This window comes from Terrapene carolina, unplaced genomic scaffold (assembly GCF_002925995.2).
Source record: "Terrapene carolina triunguis isolate 2854851 unplaced genomic scaffold, T_m_triunguis-2.0 Scaffold42, whole genome shotgun sequence".
Lineage (NCBI taxonomy): Eukaryota > Metazoa > Chordata > Testudines > Emydidae > Terrapene > Terrapene triunguis.
Window position 1 is genome coordinate 31,935,593 of NW_020664393.1, and position 25,766 is coordinate 31,961,358.

The window sequence follows — 25,766 nt, forward strand, 5'->3', positions numbered from 1 at the left end:
CTGGGCCAATATGGGCTCCCAATACTGGAGCATACACCAGTTGTAAGCCCTATAATCCATCAAAGAGCAAACTAACCAGTTACACTCCTCATGGATCAGGGGGATGGATTCTGCAGACAAATTCCCCAGCCATTTTTACCTCATGTTAAGGATAGGGGAACAGATGAAAGGAGGTTCAGGATGGCGCAAATCCTAGGCTTAAGATAATTGCACCCTCCGCCTGCTAAATGTACCAAGCCCCCAGGCTGCCCATAACAGGGTTGTCAACCTGCCAGCTGGGACTTGCAAATGTCAATATCCATATTTAGGGTGACCATATTTCCCTATGCTTAATATGGGACACCTGATAAAATTACTCGTATTCAAGTGAGTTCAACGGCAATCAATCCAAACTATGCAGTACAAATGTTCAAATTACCACTAAGTTGATTGAGCCCCTGTTAAAAAGAAATACTGCGTAGTTGGATTCTTTTTTAATTTACCTTCTTTTAGGCTTTAGGGTTCACATGCGGAGAGGTGACACACACTCCCGTAAACCTCTCTCACACGGCGGTGTGTGTGTGACCGACCAACCCAACCCTCCCTGCCCAGTGCTCGCCACCCTCCATGCCTGGCTGGGCCCCCAGGACGGACCCGCATCTCCTGATACCTGGCGCCGTCTCTTCCCGATGCAACACGGGCGGCATACAGGGTCACAGACAGAAAATACGGGACAATTTGCCTGTTTTTAAGAAGTTGGGACACCTGCAAGAGGGCTTAAATATGGGACTATCCCTTTAAAAATGGGATGTCTGGTCATCCTATCCATATTGGATTCCAGAAAACGTTGCAACAAGTATTCAGTGTAACACTACAGATGACCAGATCACTTGATTACTGAATAGGTGGCAAAAAGCCACATGGTATGAGCCCCGTTTTGTGTTATAGGAAAAATGCCTTCCTAATTCCAAAAGCTCAGCATTCCAGGAAGTGGCAAAAACTAAATCAGATCACTACAAATCAGAGAGAGGGAGGACAGATGGCAGCAAACTGAGGCCTAGGCAAAGCTCCAAAACCTGGAAGGAAAAGGAAGCCCAAGACCAATCAGGATTCCAGCTTTTCTACAACAGCCAATCAGGGACAGAGGAGAGGGTCACCATATCCTGTTTCCCAACACCATCAGGAAGCCAAAGGGAGTGGAAGGAAGACAAGACCACAACTAAGAGAGTAGTGGGGAGGAGACAAGGACCTGCATCATCCCCTGCAGCTAGGTCAAACCTGCACCCTAGCTATCAAGGTGTGTACGTACTTACAGTAACAGCTTGCTTTCATCCAGATTAATAAACAAAGTGTTTACTCTTACTACAGACACCAATTTTTCTTAATGTGAATCAGATTAAAAATTAACGTGTCTGATAAGGTCTAGAAAACATTCCACTTTCAGTACATGACTACCGTTTGTAAGGAAAGCCTGGGCTCTCTTTTGGGAAACATCAAATTATAAATTATTATAAACTATTAAAATTCTATTGTTATGCAATTTCATGGTTCATTTATTGGTGGGTTAGCATAAGCAGGCAGAGTCCTGGAAGAATTACAGAGGCATGGGTATACAGATTATATATATGGAGATATACACCTATCTCATAGAACTGGAAGGGACCCCGAAAGGTCATCGAGTCCAGCCCCCTGCCTTCACTAGCAGGACCAAGTACTGATTTTGTCCCAGATCCCTAAGTGGCCCCCTCAAGGACTGAACTCACAACCCTGGGTTTAGCAGGCCAATGCTCAAACCACTGAGCTATCCCTTCCCCCGATTGCAGCTCCCACTGGCATCCCTCAGCCCCCATTCGTCCAGAACGGCAAACCGCGGCCAGTGGGAGCTGTGATCGGCCGAACCTGCGGACGCTGCAGGTAAACAAACCGTCCTGGCCCGCTAGCAGATTTCCCTGACGGGCCACGTGCCAAAGGTTGCCGATCCCTGATTTAGCGGGTCTAAGGAAGACCCGCTAAATTGACCGCAGATCGCTCTCCCATCGACTCCGGTACTCCACCAGAACGAGAAGCATAAGGTAAGTTGACGGGAGAGTTTCTCCCGTCGACCCAGCGCGGTGTAGACACCCCAATAAGTCGACCTAAGCTACGTCGACTCCAGCTACGTTATTCATGTAGCTGGAATTGCGTAACTTAGGTCGACTTAATCCTGTAGTGTAGACTTGCCCTAAGTGTAGACAAGCCCTAGGAATTCAGGATGGCCTATGTCTCCTGCAAGAGTTTGATGACATCTATATTGGTTGAATAATGTGTGCAGTATTACAGTCATATGGTGCTTTGTGCATTATCTATGTCCAAACAAATTCTGCAAGAAAAAATAATTTTCAAAATATAAAATTTCAAATTTTATAATTTTTTGTGTATACACAACAGTATACCTTTAAGCAATACTGTACTCAGTAATTCCTAAGCAAATAGTGCACAGAGAAACTAACTTTCTCTGCAGGTGGTTCAGTGACTGCACTGAAGAGATGTGCTGTGATATATTAATATATTTGAATATTATGTACATTGTATAAGCAACTTTCACTCTGTATATACTTATAAATCAAAATTAATTTCTCTTGTTTATGTTAATGGTTTACACATTTGGCCAGTCAAAGGAGAATAACACAAAGGTGAAGTGATGTTTAGAGCTCAGGGGAAGTAACACAAAAAATATGCAACCCTGACTTATCTGACTCAAGCAGAAGCTTACCCCTTCTGACCTGAATGGTTAGCTAAAGTTCAGGGTCCTACATGTTGTTTCTGAGGAGGAGAAATTGATGGAGTCAGGCATCTTTGATGCAATCCTGTTTATTTACAAAGAATGTATACAGTCCTGTTTTCCTGAACACAGGACAACTCAAACAGGAGATGGTTTCTTTGTTCACAGCTCCAAGCCCATTTCATCCAGCACTTAGCCCAAAAGCACTCTCTCTAGCCTTGTCTCAGGCCCTGCTGTCAGTGCTTGTCCAGGCTGCATCCTTGGCTTTCCTTGTTGCCATCTCTCAGCTTCTCTAGCCTTTCTGATCCTACATCTCTCACACACAAAAACCTTCAAAGTACAGTAGCCAGAGAAACCCCTCCCTCCACATGTGCATTGTCTGTGCCTTTCTTGGGTGGTGACATGTGCCGAGGCCACTATTGTTTCAGCTACCTGTTCAGTAAAAGACCTTAGCAGCTTTTGACAAGTATCTTATCTGAAAAGCTGCGGTTACACCCTCCAGTTTCAAATACATTTTTCCAACCCACATTACTGTCAGATAACGAGAAAGGGAAGCCTGGAAATAATAAATTCGGGACTTGAAACAAATCTTGTGTTCATACTGACTTGATTTCTTCACATATTAGCCCATCATGACAAAGGCTGGATAATGGAAGTATTATTAAATTCTCAATATTTAAAACAGGCAATTTGGATTAGCCAAGACATGATACAATCATAAGAGACCTAAGCAATTAGAACTCATTCACATTCCCTCTGAAATTAAGTCCAGGAAGTGCAGCGTTTAACATTTGTGATAATGTTTTGTGTGGGAATGGAGGAAAATGTGTTTTAAACATATAAAATATTAAAATGCGCACATATGATGCTGCATAAATAAAAATTGCATTGTACACTAGGTAAACTATTGTATAATTATATTTATTGTTTTATGTCTTTTCCATCCTCAATTTAAATAACTCTTGTAGAGAAGGGCCAAAAAATCCTAAACCCAAACAAAACAAAGTAAGGGAAATTTCTGGATTTTTCACCATGGGCCCAATCTTTAATCACCTCATATGTAAATAAAGTCCCAGCCTCTCAACGCACCACTACTTTCTGATCTGGTCCTGTCCTCTACCCCTACTAAATAACTGTCATTTCTAGAAAGATTGCAACATAAACATTCAGTATAAAAACCAGAGGTTTTGGTTTCTGAGGAAATGGAAAAAAAAAAAACAACAGCAAAGGCATTACATGGTCCAATGGCTGAAAGCTGAAGCTAGACAAATTCAGACTAGAAATGAGGCTTTGTTTTTTAATATAGTGAAGGTAATTAACCACTTAAACTTACTTGGAGATGTGTGGATTATTAATCACCTGAAGTCTTTGAAGCGTGGATGCCTTTCTAAAAAAACATGCTGTAGCTCAACCAGCAGTTATGGACTTCATGCAGGAACCACTTGAAATTCTATGGCAGGAGTAGGCAACCTATGGCACACGTGCCAAAGGTGGCACGCGAGCTGATTTTCAGTGGCACTCACACTGCCCGGGTCCTAGTCACTGGTCCCAGGGGCTCTGCTGCTGGCCTGGGGTATCGGCCACTGGCCCCCTGCCAGCTGGGGTTCTGTCTGCCGGCCCCGGGTCCCGCCACCGGTCCGGAGGGCTCTGCTGCTGGCCTGGGGTCCTGGCCGCTGGCCTGGGGCTCTGCAGCTGCCCCCAGCTGTGGCTCACTGGCCCCAGCCTGAGGCAGTGAGGGGTGCAGACAGGGGCAAGAGGGAGCGCAGCTCAGCACCCCCACTGTAAAAATTGTTCCAGCGCCACTGTACTGGGATATTTTTAAGTCCTGATTTGCTGCTTACATCACTATCATGCCACGTGGAACAGTGCACTGCGTTTGATGTTGAGATTAGAATGTACATGCAAGAACTAGAATCAGAATTTTCTGACAGATTTAAAGCTTTCAAGATTTCCAGCGATTTGGCCCAATGCTTTCTTTTCTAATTAAACCTGAAAAGTTCAACGAAAGCGACTTGGATTTGTCTGTATGTCAGTGGCTGGGTGTTGAAGATTTTGAAATGCAGCTCAATCAGTTAAAAAGCTCAGAATTGTGGGCATCAAAGTTTGGAGATCTGCGGAGTGCACTTGAAACTACAGAGAGAGATCATGGGGCCTCTATTCTGACCTGCTGGACGTCCCTGCCAGTGAAATTTAACTGTTTGAAGAAAATTGCGTTTGCAATGCTTTCAGCATTTGGATCCACATACCTGTGTGAACAGGTATTATCACACATGCAATCTGTCCTCTGTCCCTCTTGGAGCCAGTTAACAACTGATCACTCAGAAGCCTGTGTGCAGCTTAAAGTATCCAAATACGTGCCAGACATTGGAAAACTCAGCAAGGAAAAGCAAAGGCAAGGATCACACTAAACTGACAAGACCTGCATATTAATTTAATTTTAAATGAAGCTTCTTAAACATTTTAAAAACCTTATTTACTTTACATACAACAATAGTTTAGTTCTATACACTGCTACCTCGATATAAGGCGACCCGATATAACACGAATTCGGATATAACGCGGTAAAGCAGTGCTCCGGAGCGGGGCTGCGCACTCTGGTGGATCAAAACAAGTTCAATATAACGCAGTTTCACCTATAACGTGGTAAGATTTTTTGGCTCCCAAGGACAGCGTTATATCGAGGTAGAGGTGTATTATAGACTTATATAAAGAGACCTTCTAAAAACTTTAAAATGTATTACTGGCACGTGAAACCTTAAATTAAAGTGAATAAATGAAGACTGAAAGGTTGACGACCCCTGGCCTAAATTATGCAGGAAGTCAGAGTAGACAATCATATAGGGGTCAGGATTTCACCCTCTGAATCTATGAACGAACGAATGAGACTAACAAAGTGCTGTCGAGGAAACTGGCTGAGATAATAACCGAAGTGGAAGAATGAGAAGTCTATTTGCAATATAGCAAAAAGTTATTTGTATTACTGCAGTGTATACGAACTCTAGTCATGGACCAGGATCCCACTGTGCTAGACACTGCACAAATAGAAGGAAAAAAAATAAAAAAAGATGGTCCCCTTCTCCAAAGAGGTTACAGTCAAAATATAAAACAAGAGGCACAACAGATGGAGAAGTACAAGGAAACGAGACAATATTGGGGTCAGTGTGCCAGACAGTGGTCTTAGCACACCAGCATCATAACCATTCTCAATTTTTTTTTTTTTTTTTTTTTTTTTTTTTTTTTTTTTTTTTTTTTTTTATTTTTTTTTTTTTTTTTTTTTTTTTTTTTTTTTTTTTTTTTTTTTTTTACAGGTAACATACAAATGGAGAGTTTGAATGAAGGTTCTGAAGTAGGATAAATGCATTAGTTTTGCAGCTGTTTATGGGGAGCTCCTCACAAGTGTGAAGGGCAGCACGGAAGAAAGCACAAAGGTGCTTGTTTGAAAATTTAACAAGTGGGCCATGGAAGCTGGCATCATATGCCAGACAGACATGTGAGTTCACATCTCCGCAGTGAATGAGAGATGATAGGCAGGGTGGTTTCAGGGCATGAAGGGCCTTGAAAATGATGACAAGTAGCTTATGTTTGATGTAATAGAGAAGAGGGAACCAGTGAAGGGATGCTAAGAGAGAAGTGACATGGTCAAAGTGACAGGCTAGGAAAATTATCTTTATGAATAAATATATCTGAATGGGTATGAGTGGTGCAAGATTGCATTTATCAAGGCCAGAGAAAAGGATGTTGCAGTAATTAAGATTTGAGATGAGGGGTTTAGCTTTGTGGATGATAAGAAAGGCAAGATTTATACAAGATTTAGCCTGGATGTGATGACCTAGAAATAAATCCGAGTCAAAGAGGTCAACCAGATTAGAGGCCTGAATGACAGGCAGGATGATGATCCACAGTGACCAAGAAGGGAGGCAGCAGGGGAGATTAAGATGTTTGTCCCTGGGAGGGAGAAAGATTTTTGGGAAAGTTTTTCAAAAGAGCCTCAATGACTTAGGAGCCTACATCCCAATGAAAGTCAATAAAACAGACTCTTAAGTCACTTTTAAAAATGGGACTTGAGCTCCTAAGTCCTTCAGAAAATTTTACCCTAAAAACCTCTACATATACATTGCAAACCCCATGACACACAAAAAATTGAGACAACTTGTAGGGCTCACATAAAAAACGGTTACTCACCTTCTTGTAACTGTTGTTCTTCAAGATGTGTTGTTCACGTCCATTCCAATCAGGTGTGTGCATGCACAGTCAGAGTTTTTCCCCTAGCAGCTCCCATAGAGTCAGCTGTGGAACCCCCTAGAGTGGTGCTTTCATGGCGCTCAATATATGACCTTGCCGACCTGATACCCCTTCAGTTCCTTCTTGCCGGTCACTCTGACAGAGGGAAAGAAGGGTGGTTATTGGAATGGACGTGAACAAGACATCTTGAAGAACAGTTACAAGAAGGTGAGTAACCGTTTTTTCTTCTTCGAGTGCTTGTTCATGTCAATTCCAATCAGGTGACTCCTAAGCTCTACCCCGGAGGTAGGGTCGGAAGTTAAGGAATTGCTGATTGGAGCACCGCCCTGCTGAATGCTGCATCATCTCTGGCATGTTGGGTGATAGCATACTGAGAGGTGAACATGTGCACCAATGACCAAGTTGCTGCCCTGCAGATCTCTTGTATCGGGACCTGGGCCAGGAACACAGCTGATGAGGCTTGTGCCCTTGTGAGCCTTAAGAGCCAGGGATGGGACCTTGGCCAGCTTGTAACATTTGCAGATGCAGGCTCTGATCCAGGAAGATATTCTTTGAGATGAGACCGGGAGTCCTTTCATCCGGTCTTCCACTGCCACGAACAGCTGGTTCGACTTCCTGAACGGCTTTGTGCGCTTGACTTAGAATGCTAGCACCTGCCGAACATCCAGTGAGTGCAGCCTCTGCTCTTGGGTACCGGCATGAGGCTTAGGATAGAAGACAGGCAGAAAAATGTTTTAGCTAGTGTGGAATTGTGACATTACCTGAGCTACATCTTGTGGAAAACCGTGTAGGGTGGGTCAGAGGTTAGGGCCTTTAACTCAGACACCCGCCTGGCTGATGTGATGGCAACCAGGAAGGCCACTTTCCATGACAAATAGAGCAGGGAGCGAGTTGCCAGCAGTTCAAAAGGGGACCCCATTAGTCTGGAGAGGACTAGGTTAAGGTCCCATGCAGGAACAGGCTGTTTAATCTGTGGATATAGCCGCCCCAGGCCCTTGAGGAAACGTCCTACTATGGGGTTAGCGAATACGGAACGTCCAGACACTCCTGGATGGAAGGCTGAAATAACAGTGAGGTGCACCTTGATGGATGACGCTTCTAGGCCTTGTTGTTTGAGATGTAGAAGGTACTCCAGGAGGAGACGTATAGGCGCCTGGAGTGGCAGTGTGTGATGCTGGGCACACCAGCAAGTGAACCTTTTCCACTTAGCTAGCTAAGTGGTCCTGGTGGATGGATTCCTGCTGCCGAGCAGAACCTCTCTTACTGGTTCTGAGCACAGGCGCTCCCTTGGATTTAACCATGAAGCTTCCAGGCTGTGAGATGGAGGGACTGGAGGTCTGGGTAGCGAAGGCGACCGTGATTCTGAGTGATCAGATTGGGGTGGAGAGGTAACGTGATCATGGCGTCCACTGACAACTCCAGAAGCGTGGTGTACCAGTGCTGTCGGGGCCATGCTGGGGCCAGCAGAATTACCTTCACTTTGTCCCTGCAAATCTTGAGCAGTACCCTGTGCATGAGAGGGAACAGTGGAAAGGCATACATAAGGCAGTCTCCCCAGGGTAGCAGAAATGCATCCGTGATAGAGCCCAGGCTCGGCCTCTGCAATTAACTGAACATTGAGCACTTCCTGTTGCTCCGGGTGGAAACAGTTTGCCTTGGGGAAACCCCCACCTTTGGAAGATGGAGTGTATAATGTCTGAACAGAGGGACCGTGATTGCGGAACAATCTGCTGAGGTGATCCACCAGTTCGTTTTGTACTCCTGGGAGATAGGACGCCTCCAGGTGAATGGAGTGGGCTATGCAGAACTCCCATAACTTGAGGGCTTCTCGACATAAGGGGGAGGAACAGGCTCCACCCTGCTTGTTGATGTAAAACGTGGCAGTGGTGTTGTCCGTCATCACTGCCATGCACTGACCATGCAGCCGGGACTGGAAAGTTTGGCGTGCTAGTAGCACTGCTCCGAGCTCCTTGATGTTGGTATGAAGGGAGAGCTTGTCCTGTGACCATAGCACCTGTGTTTGGAGGTCTCCCAGAGCTGATGCATCCATTACCAGGGACAAATAGGGCTGTAGGTTGCTGAAGGGGACTCCTTCGCACACCATCCATGGGTCAAACCATCAATGGAGGGATTCGAGTATGTACTCTGGCACCATCACCACTAAGTCCAGGCTATTGCGCCCTGAGCGCTAGGCAGATATGAGCCATGCTTGTAGGGGCCTGAGCCTCAGTCTGGCATGCCAGACCACATAAGTGCAGACTGCCATGGGGCCAAGGAGACTCATGCATTTCCTTGCAGTAGTGATCGGGTACTGTTGAGGGCTTGAATGATACCTGCCATGACTTAGAATCGAGTCTCCGGCAAAGGAGCCCTTGCCTGTACCGAGTTCAGCACTGCCCCAATGAACGCTATTCTTTGGATCAGTGACTAGGTTGACTTGTTCACACTGAGGAGGAAGCACAGCCTGTCAAAAGTGGTTCTGACTAAATGGACCTGAGACTCCACCTGCTTCCTGGAGCACCCCCACAGCAGCCAGTCATCGAGGTAGGGGTATACTTGCACTTGCTTCCTCCGGAGGAAGGCTGCTACGACCGACATGCACTTGGTGAACACTCGGGGGGCCATAGATAGACCAAATGGGAGGACCGTGGACTGATAGTGTTTGTGGTCGACCCAAACCAGAGAAATTGTCTGTGTGCAGGCCGAATAGCTATATGGAAGTACGCGTCTTTCATGTCGAGGACGGCGTACCAGTCTCCCGGATCCAGGGAAGGGATAATAGTGCTCAGGGAGACCATGTGGAACTTCAACTTCACCATGAACTCGTTGAGTCCTCGCAGGTCAATAATGAGTCTGGGACCTCCCGTGGCCTTGGGGATTATGAAATAGTGGGAGTAGAATCCCTTGTCCCTTAGCGCCTGAAGATCCTTCTCCACTGCCCCTATGGTGAGGAGCACCTGCACCTCCTGGATAAGGAGATGCTCATGAGAAAGGTCCCTGAAGCAGGATGGGGAAGGGGGAGGGAGCGGAGGAGCAGAATTGGAGAGAATATCCCACTTCTACTGTGCGAAGAACCCAACAGTCCAATGTTATTTGGGACCAAGCATGGTAGAAGTGGGATAGATGATTCATGAGGCAAGGGGAAAGATGTGGTGTTGTGGCGGGTGGGCTGTCCCCGGGCGCGGCTCCAAAAGGCCTGCTTAGAGCCCAATGAAGCTTTGGGACTGTCCCTGGCCTTGTCTGGAAGGGGGGTTGGAAGGTTTATGCCTACCATTCCTGCCCCTTCGCCTATAGAAATCCTGCCTCGGCTGAGAAGGATATGGGCAGTGGTTCTGCGGTTGGGGTTTGAAGTGCTTAAGTTGGGTTGCTGGAGTGTGCATTCCCAACGACTTCATGGTCGCCCGGGAGTCCTTCAAGCTGTGCAGCTTGGAGTCTGTCTGCTCCAAGAATAACACTGCGCCTTCAAAGGGTAGGTCCTGCAGGGTTTGCTGCGCCTCCGGGGGAAGCCCAGACGCCTGCAGCCATGAGGTCCGCCTCATGGCTAATCCTGAGGAGAGGATGCGGGCGGCAGAGTGCATGGAATCTAAAGATGCCTGCAAAGAGGTCCGCGCCACCACCTTCCCTTCGTCAATGATGACTGAGAACTCGGCTTTGGAGTCTGTTGGAATCAACTCCTTAAACTTCAACATGGAGGCCCACGAGTTGAAGTAATAGCTACTGAGGATAGCTTGCTGGTTAGCTATCCTCAGCTGAAGGCCCCCAGTGGCATAGACCTTCCTGCCGAAAAGGTCCATCCTTTTTGCCTCCTTAGATTTAGGGGCTGGTCCTTGTTGCCCATGTCTTTCCTTTTCATTAACTGCCAACATGACCAGAGAGCATGGCTCCAGGTGAGAAAACAGGTACTCATCCCCTTAGAGGGAACGAAGTATTTGCGTTCCACACCCCTGGCGGTTGGTGGAATTGAGGCAGGGGTTTGCCATAGAGTCTTGATATTGCGCTGAATTGTTTTAATTAATGGCAGAGCTACTCGTGATGGTCCCTGAGGTGCCAGAATATCTTCCATGGGGTCCTTGGCCTCGACCATTTCCTCCGCTTGTAACCCCATGTTGCAGGCAATCCAACTTAGAAGGTTCTGATGTGCCCTGTGCTCAACTGGAGGAGGGCCCGAGGCTTAAGCCCCTGTCACAGCCTCATCAGGAGATGAAGACAAGGATACCAGAGGTGGGACTGGGTCCTCCTGGCCCTCCAGCTCCCTGTCCTCCTCCTGGTTGGTGCCTGTCTCTGTAGTGGCTGTAGCGGAAATGACTGTACCTTGAGCTTGTGGTTGGTTCTGTCTTGGGGTCACCTCTGCGGCAGCCCGGGCTGGCAGCAACTGTTGGGTCAGAGTGGCCTCGGATCCCTGGGGTGTATGCCTGTGCTTGGTTGGCTGAGGTGGCCGGTGTTCTGAAGCCACTGAGTGGGAGTCCCTTGAAAGGGAGCCCTGGGCCTGGTGGTAAGCCCAGGGGGTCCAAAAAGGCCAGAGGCTGCCACTGCGGTTGCCATGACAGTTGCGTTTCCCTTTGATGCCTTTCGGATCTGTGTCGACTATGACAGGAATAGTAGGAGTCCCGGTCAGAGTCCGAGGAAACAGATCTTGACCGTGATGACCACGGCGGCACATGTGCAGGAGATTGGTGCCAACCTGTTGAAGCGGGGGGACCGATGTTGAGTCACCCACACTGGGGGCCGGTGCCGGGCGTCCAGTGTCGGCAATCGATGTTGCAGATCCGGTGCTGTAGACCAGTGCCGGTCCCCTCTCAGCACCGGAGATCAGTGTTGTGCCAGAGAAGGGGAGCGTCGCCCTGCCGGTGCCAGAGCCCCAGAGGGAGCCCGGTGTCAGGAGCGGTGCCATGGTCGATGGAGCCGACTCATGCTGCCTAGGCTCCAAGTGCTCCTTTCTGGGGTGCGCTGGTGCATCACCTGCTGGTCGTGCAGCTTTCAGTACTGGTTAGTGCCCCTGTTGGCTTTCCTATGCCTCGTGTGGCACCGGCCGTTGCCTCCGTTTGCAGTGCCGGGAAGCGCCAGTGCCGAGGGTCTCTCGCGCTAGAGTCCTTCCTCGGCACTGTGTCACGTACCGATGCCAGAGCAGTCCATACGGACGCGCTCAGTGCCGGGTCCTGGTGGTCCGCAGCCAGCTGAGGGCGAAGAGCAGATTCCATAAGCAGTTGCTTGAGGCGGAAATCTGGGGCGGAAAGCCCTGCAGATTTTGCACCTTTCTGACTGGTGCGCCTCCCCCACACACCTTGGGCAAGAGTTGTGGGGCTCATTAATGGGTATAGGCTTGCTACAGGTTCCGCAGCATGCCCCAGAGCTCAAGGAGGGTTAAGGGACTGGGGAGAAACTCTGCCCCCAAACCTTACTATTTACACTATACAACTATCTGTCTACTATACACTAAAGAAATACAACTAACAATAACTACAACTACACTAACTAGGAAAAAACGCTAAGGAAATCACTTGCAGAACAAGCGATCGCAGTTCCAACGACCATCATGGGCGGTAAGAAGGAACTGAAGGGAGATCAGGTCAGCAAGGTCATATATAGAGCATCATAAAGGTGCTACTCCAGGGGGCTCCACAGCTGACCCGATGGGAGCTGCTAGGGAAGAAACTCTGACAACTGTGCACGCGGCGTGCACACACCTGATGGGAATCAATGTGAACAAGCACTCGAAGAAGAACATAGGCTAAATTTTCAGAGGACAAGAGGTCTACTTTGTAATGCCTTTAGAATGTGTGCCCTAAGACCAAGGACTACCTTGCAGTTTTCTTTTTATAACAGATTCAGCCTTTCTGCCAAGAAGTCACTGTCCCTGATTGAATGTGGGAGTGTTATTCCCAGGCTGGATTGCCCAACTTGATCATTTGTGGGCTTCTGTCCACCTCAATAATAAGGTGGCCTCCTTGTAAAGTACCAATGACTTCATTCCTACTTCTTTATTCACAAATCACTGAGGTCAACAACGATTACTACATGTGTGTTATGCATAGACCCGGGCTTGCTGACATGGGGGGGGGAAAAGCAACCATGGAACAGCTCAAGCTAACCCCCCACCAGGGAAAGCAGAGGCGCCTCCAAGAAGCTCTCAGTTGTTCCTCTGCTCCTGCATCTGCCTCAGCTCACCGGTTCAGTTGCTCCGCAAGGAGGGGTCCTGGCTGCACCATGTGACCAAGCAATTTTGGGGGGGTGGGCATGTGAACACACATGCTGCGTCCCCCCCATACATCACCTCTGTGCAGTTGTGTGTGAAAGTGAAGGCAAGAGACCCTGATTGTCCCAAATCTCAAACAGTTCACGTTACTTTTTCACTCTTGGTCTGTCCATATTCTGTATGTCCCTTAGTTATTTAAATGAACTTCCCCATTAGAGTTTAGTGGTGTCAGTTGTTACTGTTGTTCTGTCTAGCTCATATCAGATGGCCTGATTTGAACCTTCTGCAGGGAGTCCACCAATTCAGCAACTGGAACACAAGAGCCAGAATCTCCATCTTGCAGCTGAGATCAAATAAACTGAAGGCTAAAATGGGATCAGGAATCCTTATAGTGGTTCGTGTTGAAATGTGGGCTCTGGAGAATTTTCATACATAATACTAACATGCGCTGCAGATGCACTTAAGAATCTTATGGCTTACTTGGTGTGCAACTGACAGTTGCTGAATCAGGTCCACTATCATCAATTTGATTCCCATTTGAGGTGAAAACCTTATCTTTGTGTCCAGAGCAACAGAGTCCTGTGGCACCTTTAAGACTAACAGATGTATTGGAGCATAAGCTTTCGTGGGTGAATGCCCACTTCGTCGGATGCATGTGTCCAGAGTTACTGACAGGCCCTATGTGGGGATCAGATGACCATTCTCCACGTTCATCACAAATCTGGGCTCTTGCAGGAAGGGTAGAGTTATTTTCTGGTCCTGAATGGCTCTCTCTCTCTCTCTCTCTCTCTCTCTCTCGGAAGCTCTGACAAGCAAGTTGTTTAGGAATTGGTGGAGACTTGAATTTCCTGCTCCTGAAAGCCATTACATGAATTTATCAGTACTTTGGTAATGACCTTTAATCATGCCTATAGGCCAAAAGGGATGGCTCTGCCCTGGAAATGTTTCTTATGACAGTAGAAGCACAGATATTCTGATGAGATGTCAGGGAAGTGCAGGTATGCTTCCTTTAGGTAGAGTCCCTTATTGAGAAAGCTGCAAATGGACATGATGGTTTCAGTCCAGAAGTTTAAATTCCAAGGACACTTGTTAAAAGTGTTAGGTTCAGTATGGATTTCACATCTCTATTTTAATTTGAGATAAAGAATATTAAGCACACTCCATAGAATTTCTCTTCATGACATTCTTTCTATGGCTTTGATCTGCAACAGACAGAAGATTGCTTGTCCCAGGACTAATTTCTGGAATGATCACACATTTACTTCTGGGGTATTGTGACAGTTCTATGGAGTATCTCCTCTCAGTGACCAATCTGTCTGAGTTATTCTCTCCCAGCTATTGACAAATCTGGAGTTTTCCTCTGAGATGCAAAGAGACCTCTCTAACTCCAGCATAGTATTAGGCAATACATATTAATACTGTGCCTAATATATATAAGTGTGGGGATGTTATATAACTGAATGAATTATATTCTCCCAACAATTCTGTCTAATCATGTCAAGTATCCTATAATATTTTGCATTAGCTGAAGTAAGTTTTGGTTTAAGTAGATAGGAAAACTATCAGGATCAGGACATGTGATTGTTTTACTATATCAACAGTTACAGAGTTACTCTCACAGGCAAATACTGGAATGTTGAGAAGGACAAGATATATGCATGTTCTATCTAGGAGGAAGGAGATGCCTTCATGCCCCTTGGTACACATGCCTCATATGTTCGTTGAAAAAGAGAAGTGGTACACCATGGTACCAGAAAAACAAGGTAGAAAGCTGATTAGTTAAATCTAGTTTCAGATGACATACACAGTACATTTTACTCGTAAACAGGCAGTAAAAAATGGCTATTGGGGTGTAACTTTGGGAGCACATGTTCTGTGTGAGGTGAATGTAACAACACTTCACGAGATGGCTTTTCAGACACTGGTATCATATTGAACCCTTTTCCTGAACTATAGTGTTGGCTTATAGCAATAAACCTGACTGATATTGGTTACTTGGTCACCTGAATATATTTCAAAGTAAATATTTCACATATAACAACAGCGTGGTCGAGCAACGGACTATACAATGTCTCAGCAATAGGTTCTACTAATACAGTATAGTCTATACTGCGCCTTCCTCCTCTGTCAAATCTGTTGCAGCATTCCCTCCCAGAGGTGTGGTTGCTTGTGTGCGTCAGAGGTGAGTGATGGCTGTGAAAGGGTTATCTGTTCTGAAAGGGTTGTCTGTAAACTTTCTATGTATGAAAGCTACTTCTTGTCTTTATCAGCTGGTTCTACAAAAACTTTGTCCACTGCTTTCCTGCCCCAATATTTTGAACTGGTCAAGAAACACTGTTTAATTATACATCTGCCTTCCTCAAATGAAGACACAGATGCCCGTAAACCCTATGTTAGCTATCATGGATCATTTTGATAAGTATTGGTGGGACAGACAAGCTTTGAGTCTCAGAGCTCTTCTTCAGGTCTGGGAAAGATACTCCGAGTATCACAGCTAAATGCAAGGTGGAACAGACTGTTTAGCATAAGTAGTTAGAACATATTTTAAGGGACCATTCGACGCCCATAAACACCGCTGCACTCATAGGACAAAAAAGGGATGTATGGCTTATTACAACAATCTGTAACCCACCAGCCCCCTTTTTTTGTCCTATGATAGCGGAGATGTTAGAGGGCCACTCTAATGCTTTGAGTACCTTTTCCAGACCTGAAGAAGAGCTCTGTGTAGTTTGAAAGCTTGTCCCTCTAACCAGCAGAAGTTGGTCCAATAAAAGATATTACCTCACCCACCTTATATCTTGGGATCGACACAGCTACAACTACATGACATACATTTTAAGTGTAAGGAGTCCAATAACGTGGGCTGCTATGGAGGCAGAAAAAGATCTTTTATGCAGCACGAATATTCTTATTCTTTGGTTGAAAGAAGTCTTTTTAGCAGGCTAGTAAAGCTCTTGACTAGCAGAATGAAGCAGTGGAAGCTTAAAGGACTGAGGCTGTTGCCTAAGTCATGTTTCAAGGATGACTCCATCATTATTTGTGGGTTCTATGGGTATGATTCTGTCCTTTGATAAGGCTGTAAAAATTACATCAGATTTTGGCAAGGTCACAGAGTCCTTTTCATCCTAAGGAAATTAGGCCAATTTTTTTTAATTTACTATTTGTTCTGCCTTCTTATGTGTTTATGGCATCCCTGAGCCATTTGGAAAAACATTTGCAGTTCCTTTCTGGATTTAATGTGAAGTACCTATTTCTCTAATTATTGTTATTACTACCTCTTGATCTCCCACGAGAGCTTGTTGTATACCCACAAATGTAGTGACTTTTTTGACATTCATTTAAATAAATGAGCAATAATAGTCTGTCATGAGTTGCTGTCCCCTCCTCTCATCACTGTTTTGGGAGAATTCCCCTTCTTCTTGTAATAAAGAATTAGAGGGAGAGAAATGCTATGAAGAGCCTATCTTCTTGCTCTAGCTTTTGGATTTCTCTGGCTTGCACTTTTTTGGGTGTCTGTCTCTGTTAAATTTGAAGATAATGATAATGGGCTAAATCATTTACTTGAACTAAATCACTTACTCCCAGAAAATCCACTCTCTCCTTACTGGAAGTTAATTTCAAATAATGATTTGAATCAGACTTTGGAATTTTTGTCACATTTATAAGACCTGTTAGCGCTGCTATACTTAGAAAGGTTAAAATTCAGGAAATAGGTTAAATTTGGCTTAAATGCTTCTCCTTATGTACTTTTTAATCATCAAATGGCAAATCTCTTCTGTAATGATTTGGAGAAGTAGGGCATAGCACATTTAAGAGGATGTCTCCCTTTCTTGAAGGCTGGGAGGCTGTAAGGAGATCCGTTGGTTGCTGAAGAGATAAAAGGAGCTCTAGGAGTCTCTACAGGGCCACTGCTAGCAGTAAGCACAGGCAGACAGAATTCTTGACAGAACCACCAATGATCTCTGTGACCACTCATACTGGCTAGATCCCTGTAGGAGAATACATCCAGTGTTTCCATGGCAAAATAGCGTATCCCAAACTGGGAAGGTCAAGTCTGGGTGAGCAGTGTTTAAGGAGCCGCAGGTGGTAGGTGCTGGAGCCACTCCACTGTGAAGTGCTCCAGGAGAAAGTAGTGCTAATGCTACTTTCCCCCTGTTCCTTGGCACTCTCTGCAGCCTCTTCCTTCAGAATCAGGACTTGTTCTATATGGAACAAAGGGTCTCCTGTTGCCTGCTCAACCAACTTGGCACAGCCCATGCCAGGCACTAACTATGGGATCAGTCTGCCTAGGATGACTGGAGAGGGACCTGGCCCATCCTCAGTTGTCTGGACTCTGCTCCTTCTGCGGGGGACCTAACAAAGCAGGCAGATTTTCCCTTCAAGGAGGGCTGCACATGCAGAGCACTTTCTGGTCGTCTTCTTGTGTCACCTCTCCCACCTTACATTTTACAGCATCATGGATTGTGGGGACAAGGATTATCTTGGATGATCAAGTCCCCCACTCAAGCCCAGGAAGAATTTTTTCTGCAAATTTTAAAAGCATAAAGCCAGTTAGGCTCAGGATCCAATTTGCAGAAAAAAGACTTCCAGACTATTTTCAAGGACTTTTAAGGAAGCCCTGTTACACATGGGGGACTGAATCCTGCTACTTCCTACAACTGGTTTCTGAGACCTAGTCTACACTGGGAGGGGATTGATCTAAATTACGCAACTTCAGCTACGTGAATAACGTAGCAGAAGTCGACATACTTAGACTTACTCACCGCAGTGTCTTCACTGCGGTAAGTCAACTGCTGCCGCTCCCCCGTTGACTCCACCTGCGCCTCTCGCAGCGGTGGACTACAGGACTCGATGGGAGAGTGCTTGGGGATCAATTTATCGCGACTAGACTACACGCGATAAATAGACCCCCGCTGGATCGATCGCTGCCCGCCGATTTGGCGGGTAGTGTAGACATACCCTGAGAAGGAACACAAAACCAGCCTAGGACTCCTAGAGAAGGAGAAACATATTGTATAGGTCGTTGGACAAGCAAGGGTCACAGAAAGCAATATTATATGTGGAGCTAGTAGCTACCCTCTATTTAGGCTGCCTGACACTCTCCCTTACAGTATTCTCACAACCTTTTCTTTGAGAAATATGAACACTTCCGTTGTTTGCAGCAGGCCTCTGATATTCAGCAGGGAACCTCCTTTTCTTTTTTCCATTCCTCTGAGATTTAGCTGAGTTGTGACATGCTAAAAATCACCACTTCCCTTATCTCACTTGTTTTCCTCAGGAAAATTTTTGCAACATGTCAAAACTACTGAACATTTTAAAGAGCCGAGCCCATGCTGCTGTCAGAGCAGCAGCAGACACTGACCCCAGCATCTCATTCTCTGAAGGGCACCACGTGGGGCAGAAGCTCCCTCATCTCCCAGGGGGGCAGGGAGGAGAAATTGAGCCAGGCTCTCTCCATAACTGCTACCCTACCCCCCACCCAAACTCAACATATGGCCGTAGTATCCTATTGCCTCCACACAACCTGGGATTCCCACATGGGGGGGGACTCCTTATTTTAGGGCAGGAGAGGGGTGTAGTAGACAGTTGGGCCAGGCTTGGTTTCCTCCCAGATCCAGCAGTTCATCCCCAACTCTGTGATAACAGCCTTCTCCTGCTGCCAGCTAATGTAATTAGCCCCCAAAGTCAAAGATCCATCCATTTAAAGAAATATTTTACAGAAAATTGTGCATTATAAAAAAAATCATAAAAAGTATGTTTCAAATTAATCTCCAAAGCACATTAAAAATCAAAACATCCCCAACCAGTAACAACAACAGACTACATTTAAATAGTAAGAAAAAACCCCATTAGAGTCGTATCCATTCTTTCCCTTCCAAAATCGGGTAAATAGTCAGCAGATTGGTGAATGATATTGCTTTTCACATCTAGCTCACCAGATAAAATCCACGCCTGCTCTGAGATCACAAGTTGTTGACAACTGGTGACAGCTTAGTTGTCTACATGTCATCAGATGGTGTTCTTTGTCCAGTTCTTAGTGCAAGAAGTCCACATGACAAGAACTGGGACAACCCACACCCTCCTGGGCAGTCTCAGAGAGGCCAAAGATTGAATGGGCATAGAGGAAAAACTACTCTCTCTCACTGTGTATTGTTGATCTCTCTAGTTCTGGTTAAGATGTTGGTAAGGCAGTGTGGGAAAGCTTGTCCTAATGCGATATCTGTACCTATAAAAGTAGATGATTTCAGTCTAAAAGTTTGGTCTGGCATTTTTCAAAACAAAATTCAATAAAGAGGAAAACAACATGCAAATGCACCTTTCTGAAGTTTACCTGAGCAGGAGGTACAGAAGCTGCTGGCAAAGGATTAGAGATCATTGGGCCAAAGATATCCAAGTCATCGTTCAGTGTTGTTACGGTAGTGGTGCTTCCATTTGTAACAGGTGCTTCAGGAGGACCATCTTAAAAAGATAATGGAGTCAAGTTTTAAAGTGGAAACCTCTATTAAAACAAGAATTTAATAATTGTAAAATATGAATATATAAATCAAATAACCAATGACAATTTAAGTGAAAAAGATACTCAGTGTTGGAAGCAAATCACTGAAATACAATATCTCAGATCTGCAAATTCTGAAAGGACTTTTCTAATTTTAAAAGTACATTATATCAATATAATTAAGAACTGAACATTTTAAATACAGTTTGAAGACTTCCACAATGGCATCTTAATCAGTTTAATGGAATACAGTTTTGCAAGCATTTTCACAATTTTAGTTCAACACTCACCAGCACTATAGTATTATGAATGGGAATTTAATAGTTATCCTACATCTAGCTCCCAAAAGTTTTGGGCTACTCAACATGAGAGCTATCAAATACATTAATTTGAACAACTAGGGCAAATTAAATATTTGATAATGCTTGAAGTTACTTACAATGCCATATTTATTCAAAATATGGAATACATTCTTCACATGAAGAAAAAAGATATTGGGTATCTTTTTTTTTTTTTTTTTTTTAAGAACGAGAGAGATTTATTTCTATAGAAGTAGGTGTGTACATTGTGCTTGACAGCCACAAAATAACATGGTTCATGACCTGTCCAGAACTTATAATCTAAGGCCCTGGAACATATCAATATTTATATACATGCATGAATTTACTCATCTGAGTAAAGCTGTGCATACACGAATGTGTTTCTAGGATTAAGGTCCAAATTAGATAATCCTGGAAGATGATGGAAGTTGGAAGAAGGCATATAACAAAATCATGCTGTATAAACATTTTACATTCCCCCCCCCACATTTAATAACTGATTTTCTAATAACTGCTATATGGGTAGACATGTGAGTGTGTAGGCTACATCTTACAGAAAACATGCCCACAAATCAATTGTTATTTTTTACTCCTAGCAGGATTATGATGTTGATGAGACTATACCAAATTAAAACATGGACATTACTGTTAATATAAACAGTGACTGTGGAGAAAGGTATGTTCCTAAAAGTAGACAAATATGTAAAAATATTATAAAATATGGTTGACATTTCTGGACCACCTATAGATTGTTTTGCATCAAATTTTACATCATTATTTAGAAAAAATGGAAAGAATATGTGACAGCTGAATACACATTACACCATATATTAAGAAATTAACAACTTTCTTACACTGAACTTGGTAGGCAAATAATATGAAGTTGAATGGATGGGTTTCATGGAACTTTATGTGCTGGCTACACTTTATACAAAAAACGTATAGAATCTGCATCTTAAAGTATTTTGTGTAGAATAAGAAAGGAATCAGTCTGGGAGTATCCTTCGCTGAGAGCAGAAGCAAAGACTTCTCTGGTTATGGCACTGAAGGGCTAGACACCTCATTAAAATGGCCTCTCCTGGCCAAAAGACTACATCATGTCAAACTGCAGATGTGGCTGTACAGAATAAAACCATTAGACTAAAATAATAAATTATAAGGATGATAAATAGGGCCCTACCAATTTAATGGCCATGAAAAACGTGTCCCGGACCATTAAATAAGCCCTGCCCTGTGAAATCCAATCTCCCTGTGCTACTGGGAGTGTCTCAGCCTGGAGCTCCTGGCTGCTAGTCCCAGCTGGGCTGGGGAGGAACAAGACTTGTCCTTTCCCTGCACAGCTGCTCTTGGGGAAGATCAGACCCACCTCTGGGTACCTCCCCTGCTGCAGGAAGCTCCGGGGCTGGGCGGCAGTCCCGGAGGTTCCTTTAGCTGCAGGAGGCTTCTGGAGATGGAGGTGGGTCCAATTTCCCCCATGCTGCTGAGAGCACCCCAGGTCAGGCTGAGGAGGGACAGGACTTCCTCTTTCCCTGGATGGCTGCTCTTGGATACCTCTCCCAGCTATAGATAGCTCCTCACCCCCTCCTTGCCACTCACTTCCTGTCCCCATTGCTTCACAGCCGCAGGGGGGAGGGGAGGGAGATCATTGTACAGGGAACTGCCCCCTTCCAGATGCAATTAGCAGCTTGTTTCGATAAAACTAAAAAGAAAGGTAAAGAACTTAACAGGATTTTTTGATTTGCTGCTGTAAAGTGTCAATCACAGTCAGGGCTCAACTTACTGATCGGTAGATATGAGCATCTGAAGCCGTTTTGTAAGGTAGCCTCAAACTTGAGAACCACTGCTTTAAGTTAACAAAAACAAGTAAAAAAAAAGTTCAAATGGTTTCAAATGTCATTAATTGAATGTCGGCATGGTGCATCTAGCTGGGGCACTCCCAGCAGTATGGGGGTGATCAGACCCACCTCCACCTCATGGAACCAGGGAGCTCCGCGGCTGCTGCCTTCAGAGCCCAGCTCTGAAGACAGCACAGATGTGAGGGTGGCAATCTCCCTACAACAGGTTTGCAACACCCGCCCCAACTCCTTTTTGGGTCGGGAACCCCATGATTACAACCCGTGAAATTTCAGATGTAAACATCTGAAAACATGAAATTGACCAATTTTCAAATCCTTTGGCTGCGAAATTGACCAGAATGGACCATGAATTTGGTAGGGCCCTAATGATAAATAAGATTAACACTATTCTAAGCTCAATTAAGTTTATTTTATTCCTTTATTTTATTTCAATATTGGCTCTGAATATATTTTCCCCTTAACCTGTTTCAGTTGCTGTGTCTATTGTACCCTTTTAAATTAGCCCAGTAATAGTGTTATTTTCTCTAAATAACAACTTTTTATCTATGTTTTCCCACTGCCCTGTGGAGACTATTTTAAAAGGGAAATATCAAATTATTAGTTATATGTTCTGCGGCAATGCCCAGGGATCCTGTTAAGATTGTAAGGGGCCTTGTACAAACATACTATACGATACATTCCTTGACTTTTAGAATTTACGATCTAGTTTAAGAGAGGATGCAACAAACAATAAGAGGGAGGGTGAACGAGACTAATGATATTAGACAGTAAAAAATGTTCACAAGTTCTTGATTTTAAACATTTACTTTAAAAAATGGTAAACAAAAAGCCCAATATTAAGTCATATGTAAACAAATTTATTTGCCTATTTTACCATTAAATCCTCTGAGTTTTAATAAGACAGTTTTAGCAATCTAATTTTCTTTTCACTATTTATTTACATTATGTATTTCTCTCAGCTTGGACTATAAAAATCATGCAAATCAGTTTTCAGAGTCTCAATGCGTGAATACATGGGTTGCAAACAATGCAGTTTATTTCATAATACTAGTCTCGGCAATGTTTAAAAAAAGGGAATGTCCCTTTAAATAACTACAGTTACATAATAGGAAGAGGTATAGTACGGCTATTTTTGAAGGACACTAGTCAAAGAACATTAAAGAGACGTGACTATTGCCCTGGAAAATTTAAAACAATTATTATAATGTAGACTAGGCCCCAATTACTAATTGAGGCTGCAAATACTACTGCAATACAAACAAAATAATAATACCTTTCAATCAATAGAAAACGCTTATTATAACAAGCATATGAAGTTTAACTTTCCCTGAAGTTGAGAATGGATTCAGGAAGAAAACTGGGAGTAGAATAAATTGGTTCATATGGAACACAAACAACCATGGGCAGAAACTTGAAATAAGGCCTGAGAGTAACCCACGCTTTATGAAACAATGTATAAGGAACTGCCATGAAGGTTTGAGTCTCCTCTACCCTCCGAGGCTGATAATACTACTGGGAAGAGGGATGCTGCTTTAAGGAAGCAGGTGGTCTCACTTGTTTCCTTCTTGGGGCTGGAATGTACAGGCCCAAAGAATACAGGAGTTGTCCAGAAGTCCTCAACAAATAAACAGACTGTTTTAGAATTAAAAAGTTAATTACCCTCAAAGGGAAGGTTCTCTGCTGTAGTTTGGACCTCCCTGAGAATCTCTAAGGACTGAAGCTAGGAAGATTTTCTCATCACTACAGATGTGGCTACAGGACAAACCTCTGTATTGGACCTGTCCAGCACAGTCTGAAGGGAAGTATAAAGTATCAGTTAACCCTCAGTCATGATGACTTTTAGTTCCTCTCAATGTTCCTGTGGTACCTAGTTCACAAACTAAGACAGTTAGTCCTAATTCAGACAGTCATAGTTAGAGAAGAAGGCTTGGTAGTCAGCCACATATCTGGAGGCTGGCACAAGAGTAGACTTTGTATCCAAATAGGTAGAGATTCTTTGGGTCTTTCTCCCTGGGTGTATATTTGGCAAGCCCCTGCTGCTTTGAACTATCAGACAGGAGATACTACAGGAGCTCCTGGTACTGGGCTAGAATAGAAAGCATCCAAATCCCATGGAAGAGACTTGGTACTTCCTATTAGCTTGATTAGATGTGGTCGATATCAATTCTGGCATGTGCCACAAGTCTTTTACAGGTTCCAACAACCCCTCATTTAGTAGCACGGTAAGCCTTCTTGGAAGGAAGGGTGCAAGATATCTAGGGCTGTGTAAAATTTCTCACACAACTTCTACAAATATATCCAAAGTCTCTTGATAAGATCCTGGAATAACTTGAAGATGTCAACTGAGGAAGACATTCAGGGATTTACTGCCTCACTGGGGGACAAGGAAGAAATTAAAATGGGGACAAGTAGTTCTTCTCCTAGCAGATGTTGCTCCTCCTCACTTTCCTCCCCATTCCGTTCTAAAATCATAGTCTGCACTGACTGATCTGGCTGGGTTGGTCTGTACTGACCTCTCTGGAGAGGAGGTTGTAATCCTTGAAAATGGGGAGAAAATGCAGGCTTGCATGAATATGTCTGCATATCTCAGGCTGTCCAATAGAGCTAAGGCTGATAATAGATGGTACTAGGGTGGGGGGCACAAAGGAGGATACTAGGAGGGATGCCCCTATGAGCTCCAGGTTGTTTCCTGCAGATGGAGTCGCCCCTAGAATCCCTACCTGTGTGTAGGAGATGACTCCCTTCTGTGCCTTGAAGAGAATGAGGAAAAAGGAGTACACACTCCTCCAAAGATGGAACTATCCTAACAGGCCCTCCTGGGGAAGAGGATGAGAGAACAAATACATGACAAATAGTCATGTTGCTTAAAGTACAACTGGAAGGCTCTAGGATACTATGGTGATGGGTGAAGTATAAGAATATATATATATATTAGAATAGAGTGCCTGGATCTGTTGTATCCTACCTAACTAGCAGGGGGATGAAGTCAGTACCAGACATATCTCCTTTGTTTGCTGCACTGTTGAGTCTGTAACTCATTAAATTAGCTATCACCATCTTCAACCTCTTGAGGAGAGTACCAGTTCCAGTTAAATAACTCTGTATTGTATTTGCCCTGTGTATTACAACACTAGGTACAGAAGCTTTGGGTACCAAGGAACACATTTCCAAGGTGACTGATACCAAAGTGCCAAGTACTGAGAAGGCTGGTATTAAGAGAAACATAGTGCAGCGATTTGGTGGGTACTGTTGGTGCTCTCTTTAATGGTTGGTACTACTTTGCCAGTTATCTTTGTCAGCCCATTGGCTGCTCTTCAACTGCGGAGGCCAAGAAGTACTCCAAGAGGAATAATTTTAGGCAGGCCTTTTTGAGTCTGCTTACAGGAGGACAGACATATGGAACACTGTTGAGGAATACGTCCCTCTTCTAAACAAAAGAGGCACTCGGCGTGCCAGTCATTAAGCAGCATTAGAGCTTCACTCAAGGAGCAGATTCCGAACCCTCAGAATCTCGTTTCAGACATACTGCTAGAGCTCATGTATGGGGAGAAAGGGTGGTCTAGTTAACCCTCCCTAACCCCCTTAAAATATCTGACTAAAATGGATGCTGCTAGCCAGAAGAATCAGATCTCGCATGTATGGAGACCTGCTCTGCACAAGAGTGGAATCCATGTGGATGGTCACTTAAAGAACAATAGATTATGTGTCAAATTTAGTTATGCCATAACACTAACATACATATTAAATAATAAAAATCCAAGCATTTTACTTACTGTATAAGTGAAAAATGTACAGTATATGTTACTGAGAAGCAGATATTGAAGCAACTTTAACCTAAAATATAACTATTACTTGAAGGACCAGTGGACATTAACAGTCTAACATTGTAATACATTCATCAAACTCAAATTGTGGAACA

General features: G+C 44.4%; 1 protein-coding gene across 2 annotated transcripts in view; it reads right to left on the reverse strand.

Annotated features, from left to right (window-relative positions):
- SMAP1 (small ArfGAP 1) overlaps window positions 1–25,766 on the reverse strand; it is a 230,453-nt gene that overhangs the window by 6,816 nt on the left and 197,871 nt on the right. For both annotated transcript variants that reach the window (XM_024193778.3, XM_024193768.3), the window contains exon 8: window positions 19,507–19,634. In XM_024193778.3, the coding sequence (XP_024049546.1) occupies window positions 19,507–19,634 (128 nt within the window). The remainder of the gene's footprint in view (window positions 1–19,506; window positions 19,635–25,766) is intronic.